Source organism: Colletotrichum destructivum, chromosome 5 (genome assembly GCF_034447905.1).
Source record: "Colletotrichum destructivum chromosome 5, complete sequence".
NCBI lineage: Eukaryota > Fungi > Ascomycota > Sordariomycetes > Glomerellales > Glomerellaceae > Colletotrichum > Colletotrichum destructivum.
Genome location: NC_085900.1, coordinates 1,505,257 through 1,520,504, shown reverse-complemented (window position 1 = coordinate 1,520,504; position 15,248 = coordinate 1,505,257). Strand labels below are relative to the sequence as shown.

The 15,248-nt window shown below is 56.1% G+C and overlaps 3 protein-coding genes across 3 annotated transcripts; 2 read left to right on the top strand and 1 right to left on the bottom strand.

Moving 5' to 3' along the window:
* Window positions 1-1,169: 1,169 nt before the first annotated feature.
* CDEST_08051 (Putative Thioredoxin-like superfamily) lies at window positions 1,170-2,214 on the bottom strand (the record flags this gene model as incomplete). Its single annotated transcript, XM_062924210.1, has 2 exons — window positions 1,170-1,735; window positions 1,866-2,214. 2 exons carry the CDS (start codon window positions 2,212-2,214, stop codon window positions 1,170-1,172), a joined length of 915 nt encoding a protein of 304 aa, XP_062780261.1.
* Window positions 2,215-6,663: 4,449 nt separating this feature from the next.
* Window positions 6,664-7,757, top strand: CDEST_08050 (uncharacterized protein; the record flags this gene model as incomplete). Its single annotated transcript, XM_062924209.1, has 4 exons — window positions 6,664-6,722; window positions 6,760-6,868; window positions 7,430-7,548; window positions 7,688-7,757. The coding sequence occupies 4 exons, from the start codon at window positions 6,664-6,666 to the stop codon at window positions 7,755-7,757; spliced, it is 357 nt and encodes a 118-aa protein (XP_062780260.1).
* A 2,867-nt stretch (window positions 7,758-10,624) lies between these two features.
* On the top strand, window positions 10,625-14,719 carry CDEST_08049 (Putative PAP/25A-associated, polymerase, nucleotidyl transferase domain-containing protein; the record flags this gene model as incomplete). Its single annotated transcript, XM_062924208.1, has 4 exons — window positions 10,625-11,618; window positions 11,683-11,754; window positions 11,813-12,031; window positions 12,090-14,719. The coding sequence occupies 4 exons, from the start codon at window positions 10,625-10,627 to the stop codon at window positions 14,717-14,719; spliced, it is 3,915 nt and encodes a 1,304-aa protein (XP_062780259.1).
* Window positions 14,720-15,248: the final 529 nt, after the last annotated feature.

Below are 15,248 nucleotides of genomic sequence, written 5' to 3'. Positions count from 1 at the left end.
CAAGTCTACACACCTCTGGATCCGTTGGTGTTTCGATGATGCAGCGATCCAACATATCGCGTTTGCAGCGTCTTCTGTGAGGTACGTCTTGACTTGCGTAGGGTGGGCAAGCATGTCACCCAGTCACATTTCTCGCTCGTCGCCCTGGTTGCCTTCCCTGCTTTGTTAGATTTCAACATGTCCCTGGCTCACCCTCCAGACCTCGAAAATCGGCCGTTAGGTCTAGTCGAGATGAGCAACGTCAGGTAGTAACCCCAGTCCCCGACCCTGACGGTATCACTTGGTATCATGGAGACGCCATACCCCGGGGGGGGGGGGGGGGGGTTCCAACATCTCAACAGGGGGCCCAAAGTCGAAAACAGGGGGTAGGAGAAAAAGGAAAAATGAAGAAGGAAGGAGGAAAAACAAAAAGGAAAAAAGCCACCGGCCGTCCAACTCCTGGCTCCGTATTGCCTTGTTCCTTTCGTGGACATGCGCAGAAGGATTCCCTACAAGTAGGAGGGCGCGTGGCACCCGGACAAGTGGAACCGGGCCGCGCCGGAGAATGCAAGATGGATGATGGATGGTTGGTTGGGTCCCCGGGTCAGCAGGCCGCTCCAACGGTGCGTTTCCAACGGTGCGGTTCCAACGGTGCGGTACCAACGGCTGGCCGCCGACCGGTGAACAGACCCAACAACTGCCCCGCCCGGCACCGCCAAGCCAGTGCATCTCGACGCGTCCCCCTCACACGTTGGTGTCGACTAGAAACGCACGACGCGGGCATTTACTTCCTTTGTTCCACTCACACCTTCGTCAACCTCACTTCGGGCGGGCGAGAGAGAAAGACAAGTAAGTACCTGGAGCTCGGCACATGGCCACAATCGGAAAGATGGCTCTCAGGGCCGTCGATGTTGGCAGCTCGTCAGGGCCTTTACAATTCGACCGCGGGTGGCTCATCTGCCGTCCCCTCGCAGTGACATATTCAGCAGGAACAACGCCCAAGACTCAACCCTTGGAGGCCAATATGCCGGTCACGCCTGGCCCGAGGTTTCATTCTAGATATGCCATTCATCAGACCCGCTGCCAACCAACCCAAACATCGCCGACGCCAGCCCATCCAGACTACTCCCCGCCATGTACGGTTATGCCCCAGTGTGGCCCCTCCTCTCACTTAGACGCCAGTCGAGAGTCTACATGCCCAGGATCTTGGCCCCAGTTTCCAAGTCCATCAGATCATCAGCCCTCAACGCCTTCCCGCCCCAAACGATCGTTCCCCTCCCGTCAACGGCGAACGCACCCGCTGTCTGCCATTTATTCCCCATGACCGTACTAGGCCCCTCGATCTCGTCTCCTACCGCAGCGCCACCCGCCGGTGACGCGCCGCCCTTCTGACCACCGGTCCCGGTCCCTCGCCTCTGAACGGGCGCAGGACTCGACGACGAACCCCCTTCGCCGACCCCCGTCCCGGTCCGCTGGATCGCCCCCGCAACCTTCTCCCCGAGCCACCCCTTTTCCTTCCACCCCTGCACTTGGCTCGTCGGGTTGAAGACGTACCACACGGAGCCCAGGCCCAGGCCCCAGGCGGCGTAGACGGCGCGGTCCTCGTCGATGACGACCTGGACGTTCCACGCGCCGCCCAACATGTCGATCCACTTCTGCGTGGCGGCGGACGACGAGTGCGACACAGCCACGCAAGTGAGCGTGCCGGCGTGCTTGTTCGCCAAGGCTCGTAGTGCGAGGAAGGTCTTCTGAGCGACTGTTGTTTGGAAGGATTCCGTTAGTCGTGCAAGTTGCGAGGCGTGGTCTAGCGATGCACTTGGAGGTTGGGGGGGGGGGGGGGGGGGGGGGGGGGCGGGGTAGTAGATATGATAGGACTGAAAACGTACAAGCACAGCCGACGCAGCGGAGGAAGACGACGAGAACGGGCCGGCCGCGTCCGAACTCGAGCTTCCTATCACGGTCCAGCGGGGCCAGATCGCCGATCTTCGGGACCTCGGCCACGGGCACCGGAGGCGGCGGCGGAGAGAACCACGGCGCTACGGTGATGGGCAGGGCCTTCATCGACATCCACGCCGGCCAGCCGCCGCCATTCGGGTTCTCATCTGCGGAATCGTCGTTGCTCGAACCGCTGCTCTTTTTCCTCGTGTCCGACGAGCCCCCGCCGCTGAAGTCGAAGCTCTTGCTACTCAGCCCGACCTTCTTCAGTGCGATCTTGGTTGTCAGGCTTGACAGCATGACGACGATGGCGGTGATCCGCAGTCGCAAAGAGGCAAGTGAGTGCGATGTCCGATAATGCGACAGGCAGTATTTAGTCCGTTCCCAAGACCAGAGGCGTCTCGAGCGGAATAGAACAATTCACAGCAAGAAGCAAGGAGCGGGCAAGGATAGAGTGGTCTTGAGCGGCGTGCTCAATGCAATACAAATTTGATATAAACTGTACAGCAGGCGGCAGCGACAGAAAGAGAAAGGGGGTATAGTAGTAACAGAAGGAAACGAATACGTGGCCGGCATGCTCACAGCGGCGGCATCCTGGGAACTCTAGGGGGTGGTGAACCGTGAGGGGGAACGGGGAGAAGCTCTGGCGAGCTCCGGAAACTTTGACACAGGGGACGTCGCATGTTTTCCTAGCGAGTGCACTGAGTTCCTGTCCGAACCCCAGGAGAGTCGATTTCGCGAGACTGGACGTCAATAGACACGACTTTCAATCGCCTGCCTCCTTGCTTGTCCCTGAACTCAAGTGGACCGACCGTCCCTGATTGGGTGACATGTCATGCGGAGGTTTGAGCGGCCGGCCGTCAGCCTGGTGTTCTCGTTGCGTTGCAGGTTGCCTTCTTCCCTTTTTCCCGGATGCCGATGCAAGGTATGCTCAGCACCTCTGGCTTGTACAGCGGCTTAGTAGAGAACGAGACACATGTCTGTCAACAATGATGGGGAAAGGAGACAAGAGAACAATTTTGACATGCCCTGTCCTCTGAGGCCTGTATCATTCGAGGTTCGAACCACGGGATTCAAGCATTATTGTCCGGAACGCCGTCTTGCATTCTTCGGATGACCATTCTCCGCCTAAAAGCCCAATTGTCTATCGAGGCACGACTCACTTGATCCTCTCCATACCTCAGTCAACTCTAAAAGCATAAAGAAAACACGTCGTTCGGACTTCCCATCGCGCTTGGCCGCCTCTCAGGTCAAAGGTGTCGCAAGCGAGCAGACTGTGCGATGGTGATCATTGCGGAACCCAGGTGAAGGCTGCCCACTGAATGAACACCTTCAATCCCCTGCGCCATCGAAGTTGTCATAGAGCTCTCACTTGATAGATGTGTTGGCCTTGGCCAAGTCCAGGGGGTTTGATTCAGAAACAGAAGCCGCGGATTGAAACATTGCATCGTCCAGTCGTAACGGTCCACTTGTACGACAAGGAACATGCATGGGACCGGGTCGGAGCATGTCGTGCATTTGCCGCGACCAAAGTAGCGACGCTCCTCAGCTCCGTCGTGGCATGCCCGGTGTTTGCTTCATTTCGAGCAGATGGCTCGGCGGTCGACCGCCGGCGAGCTGATGCCGGGAACAATGTGCCAAGATTCGGGAGTGTGATTTGTTTGGGATGAATCGGAGCGTTGTTGGACCTGGGCCCCCAACCAAAAAGGAGAGACTTCGCTCTGCCTGCCTCGGTCCAAGCAGCAGATTGGTGGAACGGCCGCCGATTCGAGCGCCCTAGAATTGAGGGAGGCGGACGGCGGGAATGTGGAGAGCGGGAAGCGTTCACGGATCATCTTCCGCCGTACATCCGATTGCGGACGAATGTCGTACAGTTCGTTGGCGAGAAAGCCATTTGTCTCAATTGACGAACCCAATGACGAGCGGCATGGCGGTACTGGTGGCTGATGCCTGGACTGCTGGTTGAGTGTGTTTGGTGAGTGGCGATCGACTCGTGTAAAATGGCCCAGATACAGCAGCTCTCGCCCCGTCAACTCACGTCAGCCACGCCCCCTCCATCAAATAACGTGGCCGTTCCTGCTGTCCGAATATTTGCCTCAAGAAAGAGCTGAAGGATATCGATAAACATGGTTCTTGGTTAGTGCTCCTTGGAGAAACAAACGGAAAACGCAAATCGGAGCTGAGATGACAAACCACGATCTCCCATTCAGTACCATTCCGAATAAGGGGGAACACGGAACAAGTTGCACACACTTGCCTGAGTGCGCTGCGCCAGGGTGAAGCAGATAAAGGATCAGATCAGATCCACTCAATGGCTCGCTGTCTGGACTTGGGCGCCTCCCGCGCCCCGCGGTGTGAGCAATCTGATGGAGAGGGTTGCATTGCATTCTGAGACCAGTTGCCGTAAGCGCAACTAACCTATCCACCCATCACACAGATCTTTCATCGTTGGTTGCGCTTCAGAAGGGTATATCTAACATACGTTCAAATTGAATGACATGGCCATGTGCCATCAATGATGGACCCTTGTCTACCTTGTTCGGCCTCCTTTCGCGATCCTAGTGAAGTGTTGGAGAAACCGAACCGATGCGACCAGTGGTGGCCGTCCAGGATAGTGCCATGACGTCGGCGATAGCATCTAGGACCAGCAACATCGATTTCACACAACCTATCCTTGGAGTGCGCCTGCGAGACTCCAGTAGAGCCACATCTGGTTCGCTCTGCTCTGTTAATACCTTGGGGGGACCGACCTTCTCTTTAAAGGCAAACATCACCGTCTAGCAACAATCCGGCATCATCATCGCGGTCTCGAACGGAAAACTACTGGTATAATCAGAAGAATCATTACTCTGCTCGCCGAAACGTCGGTCCTGCTGACAGCCTCGAGAGACCGACTGTCTCGCCTGAAGAGCCTTATTCGACTGGTTGCGGTTACAGTTGCGGTAAGACAACCACTCGGTCGTGTCTCGTCAGCAGTGGCGGTGGCATACAAACTCTGATGGCCGCCTTGGTTGGCGATGTTGTGTGTTAGTTGGACGTAAAAGTAAGCTGCCACGGGCTGTGCCCTCTTGTACGTAAGAGGTGTGACCCGATATCCGAACAAAAGATCGGGCGAGAATATCTGTTGTGCGATGAATGGGGTGGATGTCTGAGTTCAGGTTGGAGAACGGGATGAGGAAAGCAAACCAGCTGCCAAGCCTTGGGAGCTTCTCGACTGCCTTTCTAGACATCTTGCCTTTTTTTGCTTGTCTGTTCGCGGAGGATTGCACTTCATCAGCCCTACTCTAGCCCGGTACACCGTACCACATGGCTGCGGTCATATGAGAATGGCTTGTCAGCCAACCGAAAGGCTAAAGAAAGGGTCGTTCAGAGCAGACTCTGGGAGCTCATAAGTCAAGGAATCTTGGTCAATGTGTCGAAGACAGGTTAGATCTATAGGCACAGTGATACGCCTTGGCGGTCAGCAGTATCCTTTTTTCCTACCCTGTTGCTTTTTGGCTGCTACCAAGCGTTGTGATTGGCAAGTGGTGCTGGTGCTCGGCTTTCTACGACAGTTCCGAGTAGAGTTGTCTCGGTTTGGGCGGCCCAGGCCAAAAGGAGCAGTACTGTCGAGCTGTCTGGGCAGCTGGGCGCATGTAATGTGGCACATCTCGCAGTTCCGACCCGTGGTCCGTAGATTGGCAATCTATTCTAAGGAAGTGGCAGTTTTTGCCAGACGCCGCGACGGAGCAATGTGACGACCTCCCCGAGGCGCTTAAGCCACTGTGCCAGACCCCTGAAGAGGTGAGGGGCAAGTATTTGTAGAGACGAGCGAATAGGGTGATTGACGGCTCGGCTGCATGGGGAAAAATGGTTGTAGTTCCGAGCCCTGGCCACTCACTGGACAATGAGTGAGAAAGGATGTTCCTCCTCCTCCTCGACTGGGCATCTCAGACTGTCAGCACCTGAGCGCTTGCTGCTGATGCTGTGCCGCCGCTACGACCATTCATCGTTGTTGCTGGTGGTGGTGGTGGTGGTGGTGGTGTTGGCAGTACTGCGACGGCGGCGTCGGCACAGCAAGACGGCTTTGGGCTGGCCAACCCCACACACGGACATGGGAACGGGAAATGTTGGAGAAGCAGGGTGGGATGATGAGCTTAAGGCATGGTCCTTCGGGGGCTTCGGCGTATGACTGGACCGGTGAACGGGTATCGGGAAAGGATGAGCCTCACTCATATTGAGTCGTGTGGCTTATTATAGCGATGGCAAGCCATGGCTCGACGCACGGAGAAGGGGGCGACCAGGGTGGGCGAGCGTCCACCGTCCATGTGCCCGAGGAGGAGTTGAATCGGAGACGACGAGAAAGCGGTCGAGAAAGACGGGGCGATTGCGGAGAGTGGTAACGCGAGAATGTGACTAGGCTTTGGGCACTTTCTGGTCCATTGTTGGCTTGAGTTATAGGAGTTTTGGGCCACAGCCATTGGGGGCTCGTCGCAGTGCCTTGCCGGACAGGGCCTCTCGAGCCCACGAGGTATCCGTACGCGGTCTCGGTAGACATTGTGTGTCGTTTCTGGCCGGGATGTTGTATGGCCAGTCTCCACCTCCTGCTGGGTTTCTGGAAAGACATTCAGGTGGCCATAGTATCGGGACCCTGATAATTTTAAGATGGTGGAAATAGATGACCGTGGCAGGGGATGCGGGAGCCGTGGGAAATGGAAATATCCGTATGGAAATAAAACAGGAGGGAGACAAGGTGACAGACGACAGACCATGGGCCAAGTCGCGACAAGACGAAAAAAGGAGGCCAACGGCGCAGGAATTAGAAGTGAGTCGGCGACAGGAAGGCGGATGCTCCGTGTTGACCAGTTTGTCGTCATTCTTCATCGCGTTCCAGCCCAGCAAAGTCCCTCTCGCGCCGTTGAGGCAAGCCGTGGCCATGGCCGTGACCACGGTCGCGGTCGCGGTCGCGGCCACGGTACGTGCATAGCATGGGGTGGTAGGTGCAGGCGCAGGCAGGTGCAGTTGCATGTGCGAAAGACAGGCGAGGCAGGTCTGGAGTACATGGTAAGGACCTTACTTGAACACATGCTCCGGTCCCAGTTCTTCCTTCCTCCTTCCATAGGCAGGGAAGGCAGGGGGGAAGCGACAACGCTGGACACAAAGGGCAGGACCCGTTCCATGTCTTAAATGCCCATGACAAATGCCTCACACTGGGACCTTGGCTCAATTGCCTGTAAGCGGGCGTCTTATGCTTATTAAGGAACCAACGCATAGGTAGTCCTACTGTGGCGAGCGATAAGTCCATCGTCGCAACGCTGAGCAGTCCAACGTAAGAGTAATTCCCCCACTGCAGTGGGCGAGGCCCGCCGAGCCACAGCCGGAGTGCAAATAAGAGAAAGAGAGAGAAGAAACACATGCATAAAGCCTGCTTTGTTTTCAACTTCCCCCGAAGCAAAATGCCTCGGTTTGGAGGACCACAAATAATTACATCGGCAAAGGCAATCCATTTCAACAACAAAACACGACTTCACTTCAGATCCAAGACAAACCACATGTCGCCGGCTCTCCGACGTCATATCCCGACGTGGAAAGGAACCGGCTGGGCCCAGCTGAAGCCCGAGCACTCACGGCCAGTGACAAGCAGTGGCCAGAGGGGTATGTGGCGTCTGTCTGCCCTCTCCCCCAACCCCTGTACGCTGCCCGATGTAGGTAGCGTGCACTGCTCTCTTGTGTCCTTTTCCGCTGCGAAAATACGTCCAGCCTCTGCGAGTACGTATTCTTTCCGATCCCCCAGACACTGCCCTGGAGGTCTGAGCAGGACACACTCAGCACACTTGGCGAAGGGCCGCGCGGGCGAGCAGTGACAAGACGTTGCGGGAATGATTGTCGACCGGCCAGACCCGGCCAGGGCGGCGATGGAGTGTGGGCGGTCTTCATTAAAATCATACTATGAGTAGGTAATGTGTTTAGAACGCTTTTTGAGAAGTAGCACCCTCTCTTCCTACCCTCTTTTGACCCCAAATTGCTTTCAGTGCGTGTCGGATTCTCCACTTTGACTGCTGCCTCTGCCCGCGCGCTCCGTGCATGTACTGTGTACTGTGTCAATAAAGAGGTACATCAGAGAGCTGCATCTATAGTTTCCACTTGTTCGCAGCAGAGGGATGCAGTGTAAGTAAGTATCAGCAATGTCCCATTACTCGGGTCGGTAATGCAATTCCCATATTTATCAAGATTGCCTATCGATGCGAAGGGGAGGGAAGACGCGTCGACACGGAGAGCCTCTCAAGGTGCCTGTCACGAGCCAGGGCAGAGCAAAAGAGAGAAAGAGAGAGACTGGGGGGTTGTAGCCAGACATGAATGAGAAGCAATAATGGGAAGGAGGGAACCAGAGACCGAACCCAAAAACCAACTACCTTCCCTGCCTCCCGTTGCTGCATCATGTCACCTTCCTCAAGTACCTTACCAACAGACACAAGCCTTACTTACACTCCGGTGAGGAGGGAGGGTGTGAGGGTGTAAACGGGTGCATTCCCTTTCTTGGCTTCTTCACTGCGGCTTTGCTGAAGATGACATGACACCTCTGCCACTTACTTACTCCCCTCAATCCAAGGCTCTTCCCCGGGCTTACTGAGATTGAGGTCCAGCTTGCATCCAGGGACCGTTTTTAATATGATAGATGGCTGTTGGGTCGGCATGGCCTGGCATTGTCTAGTCAGTCAGTTGGCCCAACGTTGCTGCTCCTGACGGTGCTTGCTAGCTTTCTCCTATTCCCTTTCCTATCGGGGTTCCGACTATGGGCGGACATCTTGCCGGGGGGTACGGATACAAAGAATCATCATGCCTGCCTTCATTCCATGTTCGAGATGCTTTGCCTTTCTCTTTAAAGTACGTCAAGTCCGCACCATAGGGGACTAGCAGAGCAGCAGAAAGCAATCAACCAGATAGGTCATCCCTCCCGCCAACGATAGTGCCGCCAAACACGCACTGCATCGCGCCCAACCGCACTGTGTTTGATTCTTCGGAGCACTTTGTTTTTACATTGCCCATCTCATCTGTTAGGTAAAACACTCTCTACCTACCTAGGTAGGTAGATACTTTTTCGCTGAGCCTGCGGGGCCTGGGATTTGACTCGCTGTCTGTCATCTTCCGCTCCCTCGGGTCTATTGCCGCTACATCTCTCTCCTCCCGCAGAGCTCTCGCTCACTTTTCAATAATTGTTAGCGAGCAAAAGGCGCTACCGTCATTCCGGTCTACCCAATTCTCACCGTGTGCGACCCGTAGCTACCGCTTTTTGGGCGAACGAGTCCCTGACGCCTGTCCGTACGCCGGCACGTCGACACGACTGGCCAACAACCCATACCACTCCCTACAGGCTGATGCTGTACCTTTCTTTACCCTACCCCTCAAGATACGGCCTCGCCTCGCCTTGCTTTCCCGCCCTGGGCCGCTTTGCTCTTCAGGTACCGCCTCTAACCCAGTACCGCCGCCGCCGCCGCCGCCGAACTCTTCTTTCGCGTAAAGGAGTACATGCACCACACCAAAACCACACTACCTTAAGGTACTTATTTCCATCCTCCACACCCTCGCCTTCCCTGGACTGAGCGAGGTACCTACCTACCTACCTTGCACCCCCAAACGAAACGATCCCCTTCACTTTAACTTCATTCTCACCCTCTCACCCTCTTCCTCTCTTCCTCTCTCTCTCTCTCTCTCTCTCTGTGCTGATGGGACGTCATTCAATTTTCTTACTTTCCTAAGGAACATCTGCCCAACTAGACTCTTGCTCATCTGGCTTATTTTGTTTTACTCTGCTCTTTGTTGACGTTGGACAGAACACAAGATCCTATTACCCAGCATCACATTTCCTCTTATCGAAGTAACCCTGTGCCAGCAAACGTGTGGTGCACTTTACCCCCTTGGACTCTTTCCACATTCTCTCTCTCTCCCTCCCTCCCTCTTCGCTCTCTCCTCTCAGACAGACACACACACCACACACACCACACACACACACTTGCTCTCTGTGGCCCCCCCATCGTTATTTCACGGTCCACCGCCCGAGGACACCCCCGTTCGCTCCTGTCGCTTCTGGGTCAATGTCCCCGATCTAAACTCCACACCCTTTCTTTCGCCTCCTGCCGTCGACGACATTCTCTCTTCTCTTCCCCAGAGCACAACGACGCAGACAGCAACGAGGAAGGAGAGTGCTCTCTGCCACAACTATCTTGCTGCACCAACCAATTCAGACTGCGCCTGGACCCAGATGAATATTTCTGATTCATTTGTACGTCTCTAGCAGCACTTTACCTGTGCCAGCCACGGCTCAACGGCTCAACGACCACACCCCTCCCAAATTTCCCGACTCCCTCTTCCATCCAAAACCCCCTCGTCTCTACACGCGCTTCTGCCAATACACACAACAGACTTGGAGCCAGAGCGAAAGAGATTCAACCCACCTCGAACAGTGTCTACCTCTACCGACCGTGTTCTCGCAACCAACTCTTTTGTTTTATTGTTTCTATTCCCTCGATACCCTCGGATTCTGTCCTAGTAGCCAGCCAGCTCTACTCCACTTTCCACGATCCGGTCGGTCTCTGCCAGATTCTTGTTCTCAATCTCATTCACACACACCGTCTCTCTCTCTCCCCTCGCCACCGCTGCCGCTCTGCGCCTGCACGCGCGCCTGCTTATACCCGTCCGCCCTCGTTACGGAAGCTGAGCCAGGCCTCGCTCCATGGAAAGTCGGGCGACTACAACAGAATCGAAGCATACATATCCAACTTCTCCTTGGATCCAAACACCCACGATAGCATCGTCCGCTTCGGCCACCTACTTCGACGCTCCCTCCCGCGCCCCGGCCCAGCTAGACTTCTGGCCGCTTCTCTTCCCCCAGCAAGCATCCGTCTACCAGGCACAGCTGCTGCACTATACAAATCTCGTCTCCCCTGGACGAGGAGGCGGCTTGCAACAACCCCAAGCGCTTCCTCAGACGACGGTGGCCACCCCTCAGATCCAGGCGGCGCCTAGGTCCCGATCCTCCTCCAAGGTGTCGAACAAGGACAGCTCCGCGATCAAGGGCACCCAAGGAGGCCATGGGCATAGAGCTGTGCAGAACAAAGACAAAGGCGATCGCGCTGTCATAACAGGCAAGGACGCTCCGCCCAAGATGCAGCAGCAGTCATCCCAACAACCGGAGCTATCACACCCCCTCCCCGCTCGCCCTGCAGCCCGGACCGGTAATGGACAGTCTCACTCCAACTCGATGCCTTCCACTCCCCAGCAGCATGCTAGAAACTTCTCTTTCGAGTCGCGAGAGCCATCACCCACAGCAACAAACAACCACTCCCCCCGCTCTGCCTACTCCGAGACGAACAGCAACCTTCCCTCCTTGCGACCTCTGCCTCCGCGACTAATGGGCGGATGCCAGTATGAGACGTCACAGATGAACTCGAAAAGGAGAATGCCCTATAGCATAGGAAGCGACAAGCTGGAGCGAACCAGCCCTGATAAGATCAAGAACAAGCTGTCGGAAGATGAGGAGCGGAAGTTGACCACAGACATGCGCGAACTGTACGACCGGTTAACGCCGACCGAAAAGGTGGAGGAGAACCGCCAAAAGCTTGTCGTCAAGCTTGAGAGGATTTTCAACGAGGAATGGCCCGGAAACGACATCCGCGTTCACCTCTTCGGCTCCTCTGGCAACTTGCTGTGCTCGGACGACTCGGACGGTTCGTGACCCTCTCGCCTGGCTGATGACGTTCTGTGGGACCCCACGCTGACGCTTTAAAACAGTCGACATATGCATCACAACGCCGTGGAAAGAGCTGGAAGGGGTCTGCGTGATTGCAGACTTGCTGGCACGAAGTACGTCGTGTGCCCTTCTCGCTTTTCCAGCATTCGCTAATCACTCAAACTCGAACAGAGGGCATGAAAAAAGTCGTCTGTATATCCGCCGCGAAAGTACCCATCGTCAAGATTTGGGATCCCGAGCTCGGCCTCGCATGCGACATGAACGTGAACAACACCTTGGCGTTGGAGAACACAAGGATGGTCCGAACATATGTGGAAATCGACCCCCGTGTCCGGCCGTTGGCCATGATTGTCAAGTACTGGACACGACAGAGGATCGTGAACGACGCCGGTATGGTTTTCCACGTGCTGCCTTGATGCTTGACGACAGAATTTGCTGACCGAACCAGCCTTTGGTGGCACCCTCAGTTCGTACACCTGGATCTGCCTAATCATCGGGTTTTTGCAACTTCGCGACCCTCCGGTTCTACCCTCGCTCCACCAGCGACAACACCAACGACTTCCTAAGAGAGGCGGGCAAGAGAGCGCGTTTGCGGACGACCTAGACAAGCTACGTGGATTCGGCGACAAGAATAAGGCATCGCTTGGCGAGCTTCTTTTTCAGTTTTTTCGCTTTTACGCCCACGAGTTCGACTACGACAAGAATGCCATCTCGATCCGTCTCGGACGAAAGGTGACGAAGCAGGAAAAGGGATGGCACATCGGCATTAATAACCATTTGTGCGTGGAGGAGCCATTTAATACCATTCGCAACTTGGGCAACACTGCGGATGAGTATTCGTTCCGCGGTCTTCACTTGGAGCTGCGACGAGCTTTCAACCTGATTTCGGAAGGGAAGTTGGACGAATGCTGCGAAAAGTATGTCTACCCCAAGGAAGAAACACCAACGTTCCAGCGACCGCCGACACAAGCACGGCCTGTCATGATTCGGAGTTCTTCGCAACAACATTCCGGGAGAGGGGGACGGGGTAACTACCGAGGACGGCACTCAAACAACTTCCACCGGAATACGAACTCGAACCGCAGAGCCTCTTCAAGCGTGGCTTACGATACCAACACCATGTATATGCCTTCGGTCGCCATGACGCCCCAGGAGCTCGCATGGTACGCGCAGCAGGCCCAGTCACATCAGCAATACCCCGCGCTTGTAGGTGCAGCCATGGCCGCCCAGTTACAACAGGAAAATAACATTCGGTTCCAGCTCTATACTCAATCCCAGGTTTATCAGCAAGTCCAGGCTCAGATGGCGGCCCAGATGCATGCCGCCCAAAGGATGCAGGGCCCATCTTCGACTTCCCAGCAGGGCTCGGAGCGTCCCCGGACCAACTCGTTTGACAACCCGCCACTCAGTGCTCCCATCGCTGGCCCCCAGGACTGGTACAGCGTGTATGGCGTTCCGATGGCTGCCTACTATGGTCAGGCCGGGTTCGCTTATCCGTCGTCGCCGGCTACCGCGGCCGCCAATTCTCCCGAGTATCGCAGGGGGCTCCAGAGGTCGTCGGCGACGCCAGAGTCGGGTGCTTCAACTTCTGGAAGCTCATTGAGGTCCCAGTCGCAACCCGCCTCACGTTCTGCTACGGGACAGCAGGTCCAAGGTTATCCCGGGAACAGCACACCGACGAATGGAAGCGCAAACACCGCACGACAGGTGAACGGGGCTCCGATCCCAAGCTTCATTCCTGATGATGCTGATTTCGATGAGTCCACGCAGCGTCCCGTGAGCAACTCGCCGGCTTCTGACGAGGGTGCTTACCTGGGATACTACGTTTCAGACGCGTCCAGTCCGGCACGTTCGCAAGGGACACCCAATGCCATCGCCTTTGGCGACACGACTCAACCGGCCCAAGGACGTCGGAGACTGTCAACCGAAGTTCCGCAGACGATCCTCGATCGCAGAATGCGAAGGACATCGCGCTCACCGTCCCCCCTGGGCCATACTCGAGCCTATTCCACTGGCGGCAATGCAGCCGTGCCAGCCCAAGTGGGCGCTTCGTCAAGTCCCAACGGACATCGAGTGGCTTCTCGGCCTTTGATAGTCAACGGCACCGGGTCATCCTTGCGAACGAGCTCGACGCCATCCCAACGCCACGACCCAGCGGGAACTGTAGCCGATTCCAACACCACCGAAGAGCTAAGTCTGCTATCCCCGGATAAGCCACTGCAAATCCAGGGTCTCGGGATTAGTGGCTATACCGCAGACCAGGGAGATGACCTGCCTGAACCGGTTCAGACTCCGGTGATTGTCAACGGCACCACTCCTCTGTCGTCCGCTCCCAACACTACGGCTGCTGCCTTGCCTACCACTGCCTCGTCCCGGCCTGTGGACGACCCCTCGTTCCGTGACAGAATCGCACTCATGTCAATGAACCAGTACGCATGGGCCTCGCAAGCGCAGGCGCAACCGGAAGTTGTCAACGGCACCCAGATGTCTCTCCGCCAGAGAGCCATGTCGAGGCAGCAAAGCGGGGTCATAGCGCCACTCGATCTGGCCACCCGGGACAATAGGATAAACGGCCACCAGCTGAGCATCGACGCTCAGCATCTCTCGCCGATCAACGAGACTCGGTCTCCCTCGCCGACCGTTGTGAGGAAAGGTGAATACCCATTGAGAGCCGATCAGTCGTCATTTGTCCCACAGAACTCTCTACCTAAGGTTCAGGGTGAGCCCCCCGTTCCCGCCCACACGAAGGGATCGGCGGCAAGCCACTCCAAGCAAGCCCAGTCATCGGCTCAGTCGCCGAAGCGGCTATCGACATCCACGCAACGCTCGGTTCAGGTAGCAACACAGTCGCAGGCGCAGACCTCTAGCCAGGCTCCGACTCAATCACCAAAGGTTAATGGCATTCGAGAGAACGGTCATACCCGAGGCGTCAAGAGCGAAAGCCATGGTCCTGAAGGCACGTGGCAAAAGGCTACCAAGAGTCGCAGGAAGGGCGCGGATGCCAAGAACCAGCAGGGCGGCGGGTTCGTCCCGAGCGAACAGCCGCCCAAGCACGAGGCTGACCGAAAGGGCGGCTAAAGCCGAGGAGACAGGGCAAAAAACGCGTCCCGCCGTGGAGATGGTGGCATGACAGAAAGCCAGCATTGCTTTCTTTGGATATGACGTAGAGTGACGAAGAATCGCACGGGCGCAAAACAAAACAAGTTGCCGGCATTCCAACATCGGCTTCGTCATGGACAAATGTTGGACACTCGCATTCTGGATCGAGCATGAGTACTATGGTAGGCGAAGACGCTAGGTGTGGTCATGTGTACCTGGTACCGGGATTGACGCGCATGAACGGTTGTGAGGAGAGACGCTGCAAACGCTGGCGGCGATGGACCGGATGCGAGGATGGATTTGGTGCTGTAACAGGCACTTTTCCGCAGCTTCGACTATCAGCACTCAACCTTGCTCAAAGGTGGCCGAATCAGTCGATTGCCATACGGAAAACGACCTAAGCAAAAGTGTGCGAAATCTCATCGTGCAACAATATTTCGACGAATTGCATAAGTGGGAGGAAGAGAGTTGGGCTTTTGGCAGCCCGACATGTTGGCCCAAGCATCAA